An 18,949-nucleotide genomic window follows, 5' to 3' on the forward strand; every position below is an offset into this window, starting at 1 on the left:
TCTCTAAGGTGTCTGAGGTATTCCAGGGTCATCTTCTGACACCTGGGAATAATGTGAAAACAAGTTGAAAAGAAAAAAAGGAAAAGTGTGGGGTCTCCTTTATAGTCCTTGTCCAAAACACATTAAAATCAGTTGATTTTAATGGGTAGTAGCAGTTTTCTTTCATCTGACTTTTTGATCTGTACCTTTTAGGGCTCTTGCATTGGTTTAACATGTGAGAGGTCAGTTTTGTTTCTCTTTGCTGTTTTGAGTAGATATGTATTACACAGCTCAGTGGATTGCTGCTTTTTTTTTTCTCTCAGTGATTTGGAGGAACATAAAGATTTGCATTTTTTTTGTCTATGTATTTGCAAAGTCAGCAAACTTCAAGCTAAAAGCTAGGATGTATGTAGGAAACCTCAAGAGGGTCTTCTATAGATTTCAAAACTCCCACATTACAGAGAACATTCAATGTCCTCTATACAGTTTACATGAGTGTACTTTTAATTTCACCTAAGTTTAATTTAACCTATTGTAACCGAAAGCTAGTATGGTAATTACAAAAATAATTTGACACAGAAACAATATGTCTGTGAGGAAACCACTATTATCTCTCTGGAGATTGAACCCAGATTACTGCTTGAGGCTGAAAATGAATGTTTAACAAAAACAAATTTGAACTGGAACTTTAGTCCAATAATTCTGACCATTGCACAGAACTCAGGCTTGAAGATGAAACAGAATAGCCAAAGAAAGTCAAAAATAATCTCTATACTGTTCATTCTTGGCTTTGCTAACTCCTGTAGAGTGGACATAAAAGGATGGAGAGAGCTGTCACAGATCAAATAAAGAAGAAACAAAGCTTAATATTTAGCTGTGCTCTAGAGAAGAAAGCTGCTAGTAGAAAGCAGAATACTTCCATCAAAAACAGTCTTTAAATGAACTGTAGCTTCAAGGTTACATGTTCTGATCTTTCCCCTGTATTAACTCTGGAAATCCTATTTTAACAAGCTAGATTATTCCCACTGACTCCAGAGCATAGACTAATGTCATGCATTATGGAATAATTCTGATGGAGGTGTAGTAACATAACTGTAGTGTAGAAGACAGTAGCATGTTTAGTGAGAAAAATGAGATTCCACCAAAAGAGATTCTTAAATGGTTTTGAATATAGGTTTACTGTTTGAAATGAACAATATATATGTCCAAATCCAGACATAAAATATCCAAGAATGTGATTAGCTCGTTGTCATTAAAACAAACAAATGAGTAAAACCCACAGAGTATTTATTGTCACAGTCTGCCACAAGAAGTGGATTTTCAAGTGGTATAGACAGGTCTTAGTCCTGTCGTTTGGCAGAGCTCAGCATCCGTCCAGCTACACTAAGTTTATGTAATTTGCAGCTCTGAAGCTTCAGTTACATTGTTTTGCCTCAACTGCCTAACATGTTATACGCTATCCCTGCAGACAACAATCCATCTCAAACCATCTCTATAATCCTCCTCAATGAAAAAAAGAGAGTGCTGCCTTTGTTGAAAAGGCCTGGGCTTGCAGACATTTAATCAGTTGAACAACTCCAGTGTTTTCCTTGGAAGTAGAGAATAGGAATTACAGTTTGGAAGTCTCTCAGTAATGACACAGGTTCACAGCAAATGAGGTACTATGATCTGAGCCAAATGTACAACTTTGGCCTGGTCCAATCTTTAAGTAGCATACATTTGTTTAAATCACCTTCATTGAGACCTAATTCAATATTAACTCATTGTAACCTGGTGGCCTTTGAGTGTGTACTTGTACTCTCCAAGGCAGGAAGAATCTGTTCCTAGTCAGTTAACCGATTACCCAGTTTGCACCACACGGTTCCTTTTATGTGCAATATTAGTTACAAGAGCCTCATGAGAAGTTCATCCTTCCAGATCAAAAATGCTTCTGCACTGCAACAGCACCATCCTTCTTGCCCCTTCCATACTTCAGACTCTAAGGACTATGTATTTACTTGGAGTACTTCCTAGTAATTCATCAGACGTAAAACTAAAACCTCTGGATGTGAAGCGTGTTAGTTGCTGAAGTGAGACATAAGAAATCAATGATAAGGAGAAGCAGAGACACTGAGGGGAAATTAAACTCCTTTTGTTCTCGTATGGTAGAGGCAAAAATGTGAATGGTAGCAAAAAGTAAATGGAAGACCATGGATGCTGGTGTGCATCAAGCTTTGATGTAAGTTGAAAGCACGTTCAAAATCAGAGATGTCAGAATTATTCCCCATTGTCTGCAGTCTCGCAACAACTACTGCATGACCAGTTGCTTCAACTCCACGTTTATCTTTACACTAAGTAACCTATTCAAAGAAACAGGTGCAAACTGATTTTGGGACAAATAAAGTTCCAGATCTATCCCCTTTAGCCTAACAATGCAATCAAAACAATGAACTTAGCTATGAGCAACGGGAGAGGGGAAGGGAAAACAGCTGGAACAGTCTCATTTGGTTGCTCCCGAGTTAGCTCTCGGTTTGAGGTTTCTGAAAAATTATCTGAATCTCTACAATCATGAATTTTCCCAGTAAGTAAACTACCCTGATAAAGGATACAACACCACACCCAAATCCATGGATAATTCCTAAAGATGCATGCCCTTAGGCACTGAATGTTCTCTATTCTGCTGATCTCCATGACAACTGAAGTTTATCAATACAGATCAAAATAAGGTTATTCACTTTGATGAAGTGCATGGACTTTAGAAACATAATTAAGGCCTGTACTCTATTTTCTTTAGGATGGCTACCTTATTTTTACAAATCGCTAAACTTCAATGTGTGGCAAAATTCATAATATTATAGAAAAATTAGTAAAGTGTAGTCAGTTTCGCGTTAAAGTAAGTGGCTTTATATTGTGCACATTGCTAAAGTATTTGTAGTCTTTTCTATAAAAAGCAATGCCAGAACAATTTTAGCTATATATAGCATTTCAGACAGTACATGTGTAGGCAAAGACCTGTATTTACACAGATGCACCAGCACAGATGCAAACTTATATATGGATCACACTGGTTTGAGCCTTTAGATGTTGTGAGCACTGTTCCATATGTTATGGCAATCAAACCACAATATTTTAGATACTGGCTTTGAAAGACATTTAGGTCTGAAATATCCAGATATATGCTACTGACATTTCAACAGGAATTCATAAGACACTATTTAGGCTTTTTTTTTGTGCCTAAACCTCCTCAGAAACAGGGCTGTTAGGGCTAATCCAACACTTGATAGAACTATTGAGAGTGCATCAAGCTTTGTGTTACTGTTTCCTTCAGAAAAATGGAAATAACATTTCTATAAATAGAACCACACTGTTGAATATAACATGGCATTATTCTCTCCCTCACTAACCTGCACATCTCCTTGATCTTTCAAGAGAAGGATCATCTATTATTGGCTTCTCTTTTAATGCAAACCCACTATTTTTCAGTTCATGGCTTGCTCTTGTAACAGCTGGGGAAAAAAGTCTGTGCTTTGCTCATTTAGGACGCAGTCTGTGAACAAAGAATTTTGTTCTCTGAGGCTGCCACAGAGCATGGAGTCAAGTGGAAATTTTAAGTCACCATTGAAGAATTGTTAAGCATGAAACTTAGGCAGATTTCAAAAAAGTCAGCTAGCTCATCAACCACATAAATCAGTGTTGTATCCTATCCTCTGTCCATGTATCCATTGGAACTATAAAATTTCCCATAAAAATACCTTAAAGCAATGTGCACAAAGAGTATTTAAAGACAAATTCATCATTTTTTTCATTACTACTTCAAAATAGAAAATAACAGAAGTCAGCCTCCATCATACAGACATCACCTGTGCAGGATAAGGCACAATGGACTTTCACTTTAACCACGTTCTGAGGAGCGTTCTAAGAGCACTTTTTAACATTGCATTCATCACAGATGATCTTGTAACCACAAGACACAAGTTTTGTGGTCAATGGTTTCAAAATCAGAGCCTGCCAAAGTTCCACTAAAATGCTTGTGCATCATTGGAAACTGATGGAATTTCCTTTAAAAATATCGATTTGCTCTTCTGGAATATCCTTCTGGCAAGTGGCCTAAAAAATAACAAAACCACTTTCAAGGTGGATACAGTTTTAGGTCTGAGTCCATCATCACTGTAAAATGTAAAAGATGCATACCAGGGGAAAGGACAGTGTTTACATTAGGAAGCTAGATTTGACAACCAAAGATCTATGTTCGTGTTCCTCTGTCTACCACAGGCGCTGGGGTGGATTTGGAGTAGCCTCCTTTGTGCATCTTAACCTCAGGTGTTCAACAGGAATGACAGCTCACAGGAGCATTATAAACACACTAAATATTCTGTGATGTTTGATTTTACAGCAGTTGAGACCACAGCAAGTCTATGGATAGATAATCAAAGCAGAATAGGGCTTTCAATTACTTTAACTGAAAATAAATAAATCCCTGTGTAATTGTATTCCTGCTAATTTGGGTACATAGCCTACACAAACTTACATTCCTGAGGAGTACATTCAATTTTTTTTTCAATCTCTACCTGAAAAGATTTGGCACAAATTAACACCTCCACCCAAAAAAAAACCCAAACCAAAACAGAAACCAAAAAACCCTCAAACCAACACTCAAAATAATAATTTGTCTGGGGAAATGCAAATTAAAAGTATAGTAGCGGTGAATGAGAACATTTTCTCTAGTGCATTAAATAAATCCGTCAAGAATAAAGTGTCAATCAAAGTAGCAAATATCTATTCTCCCAGCATTTCTTAGAAATGAGAACCAGGTCCTTGCTGTTCACACACTGACACCAAGTGAGCATCATCTACATTTTCCATTGTATTTTCTTGTGATAGAAAAGGATTAACCCAGGGACACGAGTTTCTTTCACTGCTAGATTAGTGGGCATTGGAGCATTCAACTGATGGTACCTGGGGTTAAGAAATTAAAGTGTCATGCTAAAGAATATACCATTCACCAAACATCTGCTATTTTCTTGGAAAAAATGAGACTTTCGGCATGGAGATCCTGTCCATAATTATTAATGCTGGCAGTCTGAGCACTTGCAGCAAGACAAAGCGGTAGCAGAATGAATCATTGAGTGCCCAGTGACTTTGTAGGTGAACTGTAGAGGAGTGTTGTTTACCAAAACATTTGTGTTACAACATTGCTTCTCCTGCCCTAACCCTCTAGGTCGCACCATATTTAAAATCGTACCTACCTATGATATATGCCATGTTTCTCCTTTCTTTCCAGCAAGATGCTGATTGGAGGAATGAGTAGACCTGAATTAGCTAGATATATGTGGGGTTTATTTTCTTTTCATTGAGTTTTCAACATGTGATACAAAAGTTATGAAGAATCTGTCAAAGCAAAAGCAGAAACAAGCTTCCCCCTCCCAAATTATACTGTTTGTGATAAACTGGAAATTAAAGTTAAAAAAAAAAAAAAAAAGCTTTGCCAGTTAAATGCGTTTGACCTCTGAAAATGAATGAATAAGCAAAGCCTTGATGGAAATGTGTGGGTCTTTTTCATCTTAACGTTATTCCAGCATGCATCTGCATCATGCACACTTACTTCATTACTGTAGTGCTTTATGGTAGTGATGCTGTTAGGTGATCTTCTGCCTATTACGACTCAGCAATGCAACAATGCTCATGAAAACAAGAGTGTGGATTTAAGCTTGTATAGGCATTTCTATAGGAATATGCCTTTTTCTGGAGGGTGAATGTACTCGCTCTACTACTTGACCAAAACCAGAACGCCTCGAAGCAGATGCTAACATACCATGTTGCACTCTACTGGCTGGATTTCTCAAGGAAGAAAAAAAAATGAAGCCTTGCCAGATATAGTTATTATCTGTTTCCTGAAATTCCAGACAGGAGACTGATGTATGAAAATACATGCAAATAACGTGTGCCTGATATGATGCACTGTGTGCTGAACCTGCCATAGTAGGGTTGTGAAGATGTGTTTCCAGTCCCCAGAACTGCGAGTGCACGTTGGATTCATGGAGTCCTGATGTGGTGCTACTTGGCTTGCAGAATATAGTGTAACAGTGTCCCTAAACAACCTGGTACTACTCCAAAAAATTTACAAACTGTGCTATTGGAGATTGCTAAAAATTAAAAAATTCTATTTGAAAGCACATTAAGTAATATCTAACTGGAGAGAATATACAGGTACAAATATAAGACATTGTCATTTGCACTACAGGATTAAGTATGTCATGTCCATGACCATGACACATTACAATTTTTCATGCAATTCACTCACCTGATAGGTCAAGAAACCTTCCTGAACTATGCAGATAGTTGTCTTAATTACACTAGGAAGATAATCGATATTATTTTACGCTTCCCCAGCACCTGAGGATCTCAGAACTTCTCACTCAAATAAAAATCAATTGCATTTGCATTACTGGACTACTCATGTAGTGATAAGACAAGGGGCAATGGCTTTAAACTGAAAGAGGGGAGATTTAGATTGGATACAAGGAAGGAATTCTTCACTCTGAGAACAGGTTGCCCAGAGAAGCTGTGGCTGCCCCATCCCTGGAAGTGTTCAAGGCCAGGTTGGATGAGGCTTTGGGCAACCTGGTGTAGTGGAGGGTGTCCCTGCCCATGGCAGGGGGGTTGGAACTGGATGATCTTTGAGGTCCCTTCCAACCCAAACCATTCTATGATTCTATGATTCAACTTGCTTTGGGTTGATGCTTAATTTGGTGGAATTATTGAGGACTGACACAATGTTAAATGAAACTGAACACTGCTTAAGAAACAAAGTTGTATCTTTTTTATGCCTTTGGCAGTTCACTCCTAACATTAAAAAGTAAATAATGATTATGATGACTACCGGAAGGAAGTATGAAATCTGTTCAAGATTCTCAGAAAAAAAAATCAAAAGGAATCACAAAATTAAAATGAACATTAAATAAGGTGGCTTCTCTTTCCTTTTTAATTCCTGGCTCAGCTGCTTAGATAGTTTTGATGAATCTAGCCCCCAATCATTTCAGCCATAAGGAGCAGTTTCTGTCTAAAACATCAGTAAAAGAAGGATGGAGTTATTGTTGTCTCAGGATCTGGCATGTTTTGAGCCTCTCAAGTCTGAAGTGAGATCAGCAGCATGAAGGCAGCTTTGAGGAGGAACCAAACGTGCGAAGAAAGATGGATTAGGCATGAGACTGGCAGTGAACGACTGACCATGACTGAACGTACAAGTTGATGAAATGGGAGTTTACAATCACTAACGGATTTGACTGTTGCAGAATATTGCTAAGAATTAGCTACATGTTTCCAAGCTTTTGTCAACCTAAAGGCTATTGCACATAACGATCATCAGGTTGTTTAGAGAGAAAGTCTGATTTTTATGGGAGTAAAGCACTCATTATTGTGCTGTAAATTATACAAATTATTGTTTGGGGTTTTTAAAGCAAGTCGTACAGTCTCTAGTGGCTACACTATATTAATTAAACATTAGTTCCCCAGCAGTGCACTCTTCTGTTGTGTTCTTGCCATAGCTCACAGTTAACTTCAGTAGTGGGAATTTTTAATAATGAATGCACAGTGGTAACAGCGTATAATTAATCTTCCAGTTTAAGCACATCCCCAAGGCTTTTAAAGCCAAATACAGGCTTAAGTGATTTGCAGAGCCATAACTATAGTGTTTACAAAATATAACTGGAGGTATTTTCCTAAAAAAAAACAGTCATTAAAAGGGCCCGAAACTAAAGATGTACCATATATAAGAAGAAAATAAATCCTACCTAAAATCCTTAACCTAATTTTTGTGAGGTCTTTTATTTTGTTTCTTGACGATGAAAGTCCTGGCTAAAGGGATATTCAAAGGAGTGGAAGATTGATACCAGAGTAAATCTCAATCACTACTGCAGATATTACCTTCAGAAACAGGCTGAACATCCTTCCTCAACCACAATTGATCTATCTGATGCATTAAAGGCAAAGTACTTAAATGCATTGTGGGATAAAGATCTGGATGGAGAATTTGGTCTGATAGGATGATGTTTAATAGTTTGAAACAGTAAAATAGAACATGGGAAATGCTTAATATGGACTGTAGTCTAAATGCCACAGAGATTTCAATATGGTGACATAACCATATCTTTTTTCTTTGGTATAACAATTGTCTTTTTACAGGATATGTGCACAAATATTGAATATGCCTGGTGTATATCTGCATAGACTTATTCATTTAATTTCTTTTTATTATTTCTTTATGACTTCTCTGTTGTCGAATCTGTTTGGATAAACAACACTCCACTCCATAACACATACATAAATGCAAGATCAATTTATACACACCCATTTATAAAGTTGCAAAAAAATATGAAAAATAATGGCAGCGAATGAAACAGAAAATATGATGTTTTCTCTTGGTTTTGGTGGCTAACTATACACATAGGAAAAATATCAGTAAAACCCAGTCACCATATTGATCAAAAATGACAAGGATGTTTTATAATCTAGTTAAATCACTGGAGTCTATGGCATGTTTTGCTTCATATGTTAGAGATGTGAGAGATGTGCAGCAGACACCAAGCATGCATTTGGCAGGTTCATAATCAGAACTAGCTCTGCACATCTTGGCTGCTAATTACAATCTAAAATTCAGCAGACGACTTCCCAGCAGCACATACATAGGAAGTCTTCATGCAAGCCCTAGGCAAATCATGCATACAGTTAACTTATTCACTGTGCTTTCTCCTGAGTTTTAATTCTGACATATATCCACCTGTACAATGAATTTGAAGTATTATTTTTGTCTGTGGAAACACAATTTAGAGCAAGCTTCAAGGGCAGTACTTTCAGTAAGTGGATGTCTGACTACAGACATGAAAAAGTGGTGCATAAAATATTATTTCATGTGAATGTAAACAAGACCGTAGGAAAGAAGGGAAGAAAAATAGGCAGCTGAAGAACATATTTTCCCCTGAAAATAGTAATTTAGATGCATGATGTCATTATACTATGAGTGTGGCTACTTAGGGCAAATCTGATCACTGGATAATTTAAAAAAAAATACTACAAAATAAGGATCTCCTAATCGACCCTGGCATCTTGTATTTTTATTTAATGTTTGCATCACCTGCCTTTTTTTCACCAGGAAACTAGTGTTAAATCAAATAGACTTATCCATCTTTATGAGTGCTAGAAATCACAAAAGCTCATAAAAAATTGATAAACAAATGTGCATGGTGTTTAGGCTGAAAAGCCAAGAAAACACCAGATGTGCTGCCACATATCCTAGTTATTCAAAATTATTATATAATTTTTAGATGGAGAATGACTGCATGCACTCAAAATGGGAATGACTATGATGACGATCTCAAATGGCCAATTCTGTCCTCTAATGAGGTGTAAACCAGCAAAAAAACATGATGTCAGCTTTAAAAAAGTATAAACCACGAAGTTTTAAAACTTTTAAAGGAAAATTTTGGGATTTGTTGTGCAAATTTTGAGTCATTTTGAGCAATTCTAGGTGTGTGTGGGGAATTGTTTGGCTTAAGTAGAATGTATTCAAGGTTACAAGAAAAATGAATATAAGCAACTTCAGGAGAAATTCCTAAATTAGAATTCAGTCCAAAGTTAGTGAAATCTTTTTGCCAAATCTCATTGCTGTCAATGAACTTTGGACCAGGTCCCTGGAATGTATGAAGCACAGCAGACTGTCCCATGAGTATAATACTATTTATGCCTGGTCAGTATGTTAATCTCTGGAAAATTGACCTGTAAATAAGTTTTGTTTGTTTGTTTGTTTTTAGTCTCATATTTAAGCTTATTTTCTGGGCCTTTTGAACAAAGGTGAAAGATGGCATTAAAATGCACTTTAGTGGCTTTTGGATTTAAAAAAAGTAAAAATCCACCAAAGCAATTCAATATGTGACTCTTCTTGAAAATCAAATTAATTCAGCTGAGGTGTCTTTTTGACTTTGCCTTTTTTCCTATGTGTATATTAGAAATCTAAATTGATTACTGCTTTTTTTGTACTTACAAGTAAATGCTGGATTCATTGCCCCCGATGTCTGGTGACTGGAGTTTCTGCACAAGTATCACAATTATGCCAATAAAAAGCACAAAGTTTATCTATGGGAAAAAGAAAGGAAAAAATGATGACAATGATGTATTTTTTTCAAGTATGAGAATGAGATATTCCCAGTGACTTCCTGGCTCCATTGCCTTATTTGTCTCCAAACCAAAGTCTAGAAGTCTAACAGGGTCAGGATTAATGAAATAAGTTTGCAAGGGTCTTATCACCCCTTTTCCAGAGAAAAATACCTCTCTTTCAGCAGCTAAAGTAAGGCAGAATTTCTTCAGTCACAAGCACCACATAAACATAAGTGAAAAGGTTTCAACAGTTTTCATTATTAACAAGTGCAAAGAATAAAAAGAAAGATCCCTGCACATCAAAACCATAGAGTACAGATCTCAACAGTAAAAGTATCTGTAACTCCCATTCTCTGAACTAAGGAACTTCTCAGCCACAATTTAGGATCTCCTTTTTCCTGAAAATCCCAAATTATATCACTTTCCCTCTGTCTAATGCTTTTGGGAGGGGAGGTGTGGGGGCAGGGGCATGGATGTTGATGTTCATCTTCATGCCTTTTAGTCTGATGTCATCCTGGGCATCTTCTCTTTCACAGAATCATATAATTATATATACAGTTTTAAAATTTTGGAGATTAATATAACCAGTTTATTTCAATGCTTTGGCTTCAGATTTGGCTGTCACTGACTCCGTAGCTTCTTAACGCCAGAAGAAAACAGTGAGAAATTTAAACTGGTGCCTTATGCAACCTTTTACTCCTGTAAGGAGACCAAGAACTTAAACTAGATGTGAGCATCTCTTTCAGAAGAATTTTCTATATGATCTGAGGACTATGAATGAATGGAGAAGCCCACTCGTCCCTTGCTAGTTGCTTGACTCGTGCCTTCAGTAGAAGCCAGGTATAACTGAAGTCAAAATATGATCCTTCATAGAATATGTCTGTAAAGCACGGAAACTCACATACATCAATATCACAAAAACCCCAGACCGTTGGACCCTCTCCATCTTGACATCCTTCAGTGTTATTAGCTGAATTACCTTTAACGTGTCTGAAGGTTATCGCACTTTAGAGAGCTGTTCAAATAATTAAAAGGAGAGGCCCCATCGCCATTTGAAGCTATTGGCATCGGTTATTTGCCCTCAGAAGTGTTGAGGAAGCACCTCCTCCGAGTGCTACTTACCATGATCGATCCAACTACAGGACCCTTGATCACCCACCACAAGGCAGTATTGTCATTCATGTCCCAGCAGCTGCAGTCGTTAATGAAAGAATGGGTGGGGGGAAGAGAAGGAAAGAGAAAGATAAAGATATAACAAGGAGTTAATAAACTTATAACATTTTTTAAGGGGACAGAAAGTAGGAGATTGGTCTTGTAATTAAATTATTCTATTTGGGTTCAAAGGTAATAGTTCTTCAGTCTGTCTCTGTTGTAGCTTCCTTTTACAGCCTGTATCCAACTTTCTTGAAAAAAAAAAAAGTATTTTTGTGGCAAAATCAATGGCACCTCTTACTAAACTGTTCAGCCATTTGGAAAATGCCTTTATGTATGTTTCTGTGTCTATAGACAGTATAACTGTAAAATTTTCCCTTTAAGCTGACATCTTAATAGAAGGGAAAAAAGACAGGGATATCTTGAAGGGTAAGAGATGGTCATTCAAAGTTTGATGTCTCAGTTACTTTTCCAGGGTAAACAGATACGACTGTTGGTTCCTGACACTGACATGAGGATTTGTACACATATCTAGTACATGAGGATGTACTAGAGATGGACTGTATTCATATACAGGAATGATTTTCCAGTTATTGGGTTGCAAGTCCTACCAAGGAACAAGGATTCAGCTAAGCTTCAGGTACTGGACAACAACTGGGCAAAGCGCCCTCTTTAAGCTGTTGGGAGTGAGCGATCATAAATAAAATGGCATTTCTACCGCAGAGTTTAAAATCTTCCTCCAGTTTCACCAAAAGATTCTGCTGAAGTTTATTCCATAGAGACGCATTTGGATATTCATTTGTAGAGAAGGCTAATTACAGGACCCATATATGTGTGGGTTTTTAACCTTAGCATGTATTTTTAAAGCTAGAAAACCAATAATAATGAAAAAAAAATCTTATCTTCCCTGCCACACCACCTCCACTACACTATTTTTAGTCATAAAGAATTTGATTGTCAGTTAAAAGATGTCTTTTATTTGTCTCCACTTTCTATCTTTCATACTTTCCTCTGGAAAACATAAAATCACAGAAAAAATGTCTACTTTGTACCTGCAGTTCTGGGAAGCAGGGTTTCCCTCCCACTGGGACAACAGCCAAAAGTCCCAGCAGTGGTTGTCATGGTGCATTTATCAGATGCCAAGTAACAATTTGAAAGTGCATACAGAAATAAAACACTGCTGATCTTACGAGAGCTTAATGCAACTTCTGTGTCATTTAAATGGTAGTCTGGAAGTATGTGGGGGAGAAATGAAAATCTTTAAACAAAACTGTATACATGTGTAAGTGTGAGGAGGCAGAGCTAAAATTCTGTTATCAAAGTGCATGTGAGAGAAATTCCAAGCAGCTGAGTGATGTCTGGTTTAGAAGTTTTGGTTGAACTTATATATACAATATTTTACTGCATTGCCATAAAATTAACAATTAGGTAGTGTGTGGTAGAGCTGGTGAGAAGAGAGAAAATTTAGAGATGTTAAATTTGCAAAAAATTACATATTTTTCTTTCTATCTACAAAGCCTTGAAACTTAAAATCCCCCAGAATCTATGGGACTGATGGCTGAGATTTTCAAATCTGAAGAAACATTTCTGAGTTACCTTCATTTGGATGCCCAACTTAAAATATTTGAAAGGAGACAAATGTTCAGAGGGAACACCTTCTCATCCACAGTCTGGAAATCAGACTCTCTTCAGTTATCAACAATTGTATGTTACAAAACAAAAGGATCTAAAATCATCAATTCTCTTTCTAATTAATTGTATGCATTTATAAATTAAGTACTCTCTTCCAAAAATTACCCACTATTTGCAGAGCTCAACCTCTCTAATATGCATATTAAATCTACCCTGAAAATCTTCAGTGAGTTGACCAATGCTGGAAGAATCTGGGCAAATTCTAATATAAATCTGGCTGCACAAACAGGCATTGTGCATTTCTTGCCTGCACAAACACAGGCAAGTTGTCTGTGTCGAAATGAGAAATTACAGGGGATGGAATCCACCTGCTCTAGTTCCACCTATATTGGAGACATCTACAGCTCAGCAAATTATCCTGCTCTCTGGTTGAGACAAATAGACACTTGGAGGTTGTTGTTTTTTTTTCCACACTAATGTATTTTAAATGTGTACTCTGGGGTGATGCATCATCTCTTACAAATGCCTATTCTTCTTACATCTATTCCTCTCCTTTTAGAGTAAGTGTCCTCAGCAAGCTCAGTTGCCAGTGTCTACCTTGCAGATGTCAACAATGAATCAGATCGAGCTCACACAAAGATTTTTTCAAGGACTTGTTTAGTCTAGTCCCTGTGACATCTATAGGATGGATGTGGTGGAAGAAACACCATCTTCTCCTCAGATGAACATGACCAGAAGGAAAAAAAGGCAATGCACAACAGAAGTCTGTAGGATCAGCCAACAAGATGTACTACCTAAACAGGCTCCTTAATTTCTTTCCAATGCATTGTTATAGTGGAGGTCAGACACACAGGACTCTTTTTCAGGGTGGATGAAGGGAAGAGAGCCAGTGGGCTGAGGGAGGGATGTAATTTCCATTTGAAAAGGCCAGAGCCTGATCTCTGTTACATCTCTGGTGTACATCTGGAATAACTCTATTTAATTCAGTAGCTCAGCTCTGGATAAGCAGACAATTGCATTCATCTCCACAAACTTGTCACTTACAGTGATGTGAATCAGGAGCTGAAGTCAAGGGAGCTCTGCCAGTTTTGTAAGGAGCAAGCAAGGAGGAGTCTCAGACTCAGACTCCGTATTTTAGTCCATGCCTTTGCGACTGTGGTTTCCCAGTTCAGTAATTTCTGCAATGTTTTCAGGCTCATGCTGGCTTCTCCCCCACCCCCAGAACAATGCTTGCTGATTTTTAAAAAGTAACCACTGAGACACTCAGCTAGAATCTGTCTAAATGTGTTGCATGCTAAATAGCTTCTCTAACTAAAAGAAAGGGATTTTTTTGTTTGGTTTATTTTTTTTTCTTATTTTCCTCCTGCAAGACCTTCCCCTTACCCACAAAATGCAAGAACTGTTTGGACTCCTAAGATAAATTAATGCATTGAGGACCAGTGTTGTAATCATAATAATGACACAACAGGGGTTTCTGGCTTGTTTTGCATGGAAATAAATGATTTAATTTGTCTTAATGTCAAAATAGAACATTGGGTCAAAGCACTGGCTTCCCCAGTGGAGGAAGGGCTTTATGTGCTTGAAGAGCACATAAAAAGCGTGGCAGAACAAGGATGAAGAAAATCTGAAAGAACAGTGAGTCTTGTGAAGATTTTGGATCCTAGTATCTCTAGTACAAGGCGAAATTAAAACATAAGCCTAAGTCTCTTGGAAATGGGACTTGGGTACATAATGATGCTTTTTACTCAGATCAAAGTTTTTAAAGGATCACTGCTGGATTTTCCAAATTTTAGAGTAGAATAGAACAGAATAGAATAGACCAGACCAGACCAGACTATACCAGTTGGAAGAGACCTACAATCTAGTCCAACTTCAGTCTCTCTCACTCCCAGCATTTTTTCTAACATTTCACTGATTTCAAACATAGCTGTCAAAAAAAACCAACACAAAACACATTGCTAACTTTGTATTTTCAAGGTGCACATTCATGTCCATTCCTACCAGCTATGTCTGCTGCTCTATCAGACCAGTCAATCTACTGACTACTGGGATCTGCAGGGCCATCTCTGGGAACAGCCTTTCCTTCTGGTCCTCTAGAAAAAGATATAGGATCTTTGCAGGATTTTTCCTTACAGAAGAAGACCACTTGGGTGGAATACACCCTAATGGATGCTTTCTGAAATTATTCCATTTCCTCTTTTTTTTTCATGCAAATAACAGGATGTGGACTTCCTGTCTCATCTCTACTCATCTCCCCTGCTAGATTTGTGGCAAAAAACTCTCCAAGGGGAAGCTAAACTTCTAATTGCCTTTGTAAATCAAACCTCAGCAGCTCCTTGTGCAGATTTCACTCATCACATCAGAGATATTTGCAATAATTTCTATAGATGAGCTGAAGACATTTGTCTTCCTAATCAGTCGGAGAGGAGAAGATAATCACTGGTGTGGTTCACCTGACAGCTCTTTTAAGATGAGATAAACCATATCCTGGACTCCACTAATTTAACGGAGCAGGGAACAGAGGGCCACCGGCTTAGCTGCGGATTTACAGGGTAGATGCCTACATCTTCTCTCATGAATTCACCAGTGCAATAGAGACATAGACACTGAAATATGGCTATTTATGCAGCTGCAGAGGAAAGCACTCTAGGTTGCACACTGGACCTAAACTACTTGCACAGACAAATCACTATTTTTCTGTTTCATCTTTGCCATCACGCTGAATGCACATGAAATGATTTCCCACACAGCGATACCTACCCGGTATCATCAAAGTGAAGTCTCAGCACTGCCCAGACAGTGACACAAATTGTTGGGGTACCTGCAGAAGATAAGACAGTGATATCGTTAGCAGTCTAGACGTGTTTAATACTCAGCAATGAGCACTTTTTGCAACTTCTCCACTGAGTTTGTGTTTCCTAATAGCACCCGTGCATGAAAAAATGCAAGTAATTACATCAATTCAGAGCTCTAGAAGCATCTGTCGCAGTCAGAGGATGGGTTAGTCTTGGTGGGATTGCAGGAGCAAAACTGATAACAGGAAAGAATTTTGTTTTTCTAGGTCATTATCGCTCAAAGTTGCTGTACTGCATCTCGTTGTATGAACATTGAAACATAGTCTGTACTAAACAAAAGTAGTGACATCAGCTTCCTTGTCTAGAGTTACTGTAATTATGCAATAATTGCAGAGTGGCAGATGTTGAGCTGTAATGGCATTATTGCATTCTTTGTATTCTTAGGTGGTTTTGCTGTAAATGAGTTGCATATATTGCATTTCCTCTGTTATTGTGTAAATAAGTGAATTTGCTTTACTTATTCAACCAAAACAAATCAGTAGAGGAGAGTAACCCCCAAAAGAGAATATTGGGAGCAAGAATTTAATTTCTATTTCAGACATTTCTTTACTCTTTTAAAAATGCATGTAAAATACAAATTGAATCAAAAGAGTAAGAATCCACTGAGAAATTTGGATTTATTTTCCTTTCCGAAAACACTAAAAGTGTGTTTTTTCAGTGGAAATATTTTTTTATAAAATAACACAGTCTTGCAAGAAAACTCTGGGTAAGTTTGATCTACGTTTTATGGCAAATAAAATCTTTGACTAGGAAACTGCCTACCTCTACTCAGACACCACTGGAAAGATAAAGTGCTAAAAAGCAAACAAAACAAGGACCTGGGCAACCCCAGCTTGCATTGGTGAACGAGACTGTCATAAGTTGACAGGAACAATTATGTTTCATACATTTTGCAAGGCTGTGTTGATGTCACATTAATTAGTCATCCGACTGAACCCACTTAAGCGAGTTTCTGTCAAATCTCATATTCCTGCTATCAGAAATAAAAATATTCCTGTTAGACCTAGATGGCTGATGAAGCCCTCCTCCTTTAAAGAAGCACACGGAGAAATGTTTGAAAGGAAAATGATAAAAAGAAATAAAATGACAAGCTTTGGGGAGAAGAAATCATGCATATCAAATTTAAATTGAAGTCTGCTTTTCTCACATGAGAATACCTAGAAAATGTTGAGAACTTTGTGTACTTAACAGATGCACAATAATAAAAATAATCTTTAAACATCAATCATGGATCTGACGTGCTATCTGGTTTGCACTGATTTGAACTGAATAAATTTTGATGGTATGAACGGTGTTCCAAATCTGAAACATGGGCAGGAAAGCAGTATTAGACTAAATGAGTCATAAAAATACTGTTCAAAAAGCATGTTAAGCTTGGAGTTTTGAGCCATCTGCTATACGAATATACGTGTACTCACATAATTTTTCTTTACATTAAAAGACATACATATTTTCATCTTTTTCTTTTCAGCTTCTGATTAACATTAGAAAACAGACAAGCCCCAAGGGCTGAGAAGAGAGATAATCTTGTTGACTGTATTTCTATCCTGAGTAAGGAGTAGGCATTAGGAGAGATCTCAAAAAGACAGCATTCTATCTGAAGAATTACTAATATTTTGCATATTTAAGAGGAAAAAGTCTGAATCGACACAGTCCTATGTAGTTCTCATTGATCGAATGAGGACACTGATGTGCTCAGCACATTGTAAGAAGCAAATATCCAGATGCTGCAAAATGCTGAGCTCTCGATGCAACTCTCTCCCCATCAGCTCTGAGCTGAGGAGATGCTTTAGCCCTACATGACTTGCATCCAGAGTCTGGAAGTGCTTCTGTTCTTGCAAAGCGCCAATTGCTCCTACCAGGTCAGGGGAACTGCTATTCAAGTTGAAATATGCAGGAGATGAGAAAATATTATACTTAAAAAACCCCACAAACCCTAAACCATCCACATTTGGAGATTCTTCTAGTGTTATTAATGGATATTATTGATACTGAACAGCTAGATCTTATTTATGGTATTCAACTCATGATCAAATATTCTGAGGGTGCATTACAGAATCAACCCATCTGGGTAGTTCTTTCGTTAGAAACTGTGGGATTTTTTAAAAAAATATTCAGTTAATACTCTGTGTTGCAACATTCTCACATTCACACGAACCTACAGACATGAAATTTGTGCAAACTTAATTAAAAGAGCTCAACCTCTGATTTATGTTCAGATTGTAAAGATTTGCACATTTTTTTTCTTTTATAATTGTCACATTTTCATGCACATATCCCCCAAGTTCTCTTCAAAAACATTCTGGTATCTCAGCTATAATGTGATTATACATCTAAGGATAGTAAAAAGAGAACTTCAAACATCCTTTTCTAATAGTTATTTTACAACAACCTTTTCCAATAGCCATCCTTTTCCAATAGCCTTTATACATCATAGGTTATTTCTGATCACTTGTTCTCTTCTTTCTTCTCTATACCTTTGCTCCTATTGTAGGGAGCTTTTGCCAGGAGATGAGAATTTTTGTATATATACAACTGCCTCAGGAGGGAAAAAACAAAACCAGTTGTGAATTACTTGAAAGTTTGGGTTACTTTTTTTCAAAGGAGAATAGTTTAAGTTGTATGGTTTTTATGTAGACTTTACACATAAATACACAGGGTTATTTCCAGATTATTTCAGCAGTACGTTTGTTCAAATAAAAAAATGGAGCTTAGCCTTCTTAGGGTACATTTAAAATGAATATATTCTTCTGCATTCACCATCTGACTTCTGCACAAAAATGTCAGCAAAGACCTATTTGAATTAACATGTTACAGGAATCAATTTATCTCCAGAAGGCTAGTACGAAAAACAATAATACTGGTTGTCACTGTACAACTGGCCTTTCCAAAACAATTCTTGTTTCTTCCCATTGCAAGTTTCCATTTCCCACCCAGGTATGATGAGCATACGTGGATACTGTTTGGATATGTTTTCAATTTATCTAGTATCTGGAAGAAAGGCACAAATGAAGTCTTAGAAAATGGACTAGACTTAGCATGGCAGATTTGATTAAGCTGAAGAACTTGGCATTAAGATCATATCTTGCAGAAGGCAATTCTCGGTTGTGGACTACATCTCTACAAGAGATGTGGTGTCCTCCAGTTGTCAGTTGAAGTCTATTCAGACAAAAAAGCACGACATGGTTCATTCTGCGGTGGTA

At 37.3% G+C, this 18,949-nt stretch overlaps 1 protein-coding gene across 1 annotated transcript in view; it reads right to left on the bottom strand.

The window, feature by feature from the left end:
- Nucleotides 1-18,949, bottom strand: part of ADCYAP1R1 (ADCYAP receptor type I) — a 91,671-nt gene that overhangs the window by 17,057 nt on the left and 55,665 nt on the right. Inside the window, exons 10-12 of the mRNA XM_086614831.1 lie at nt 15,652-15,712; nt 11,230-11,299; nt 9,995-10,086 (exon numbers count right to left, since the gene is read on the bottom strand). Of these exons, the coding sequence (XP_086470957.1) occupies nt 9,995-10,086; nt 11,230-11,299; nt 15,652-15,712 (223 nt within the window). The remainder of the gene's footprint in view (nt 1-9,994; nt 10,087-11,229; nt 11,300-15,651; nt 15,713-18,949) is intronic.

Source organism: Tauraco erythrolophus, chromosome 7, assembly GCF_009769465.1.
Source record: "Tauraco erythrolophus isolate bTauEry1 chromosome 7, bTauEry1.pri, whole genome shotgun sequence".
Taxonomy (NCBI): domain Eukaryota; kingdom Metazoa; phylum Chordata; class Aves; order Musophagiformes; family Musophagidae; genus Tauraco; species Tauraco erythrolophus.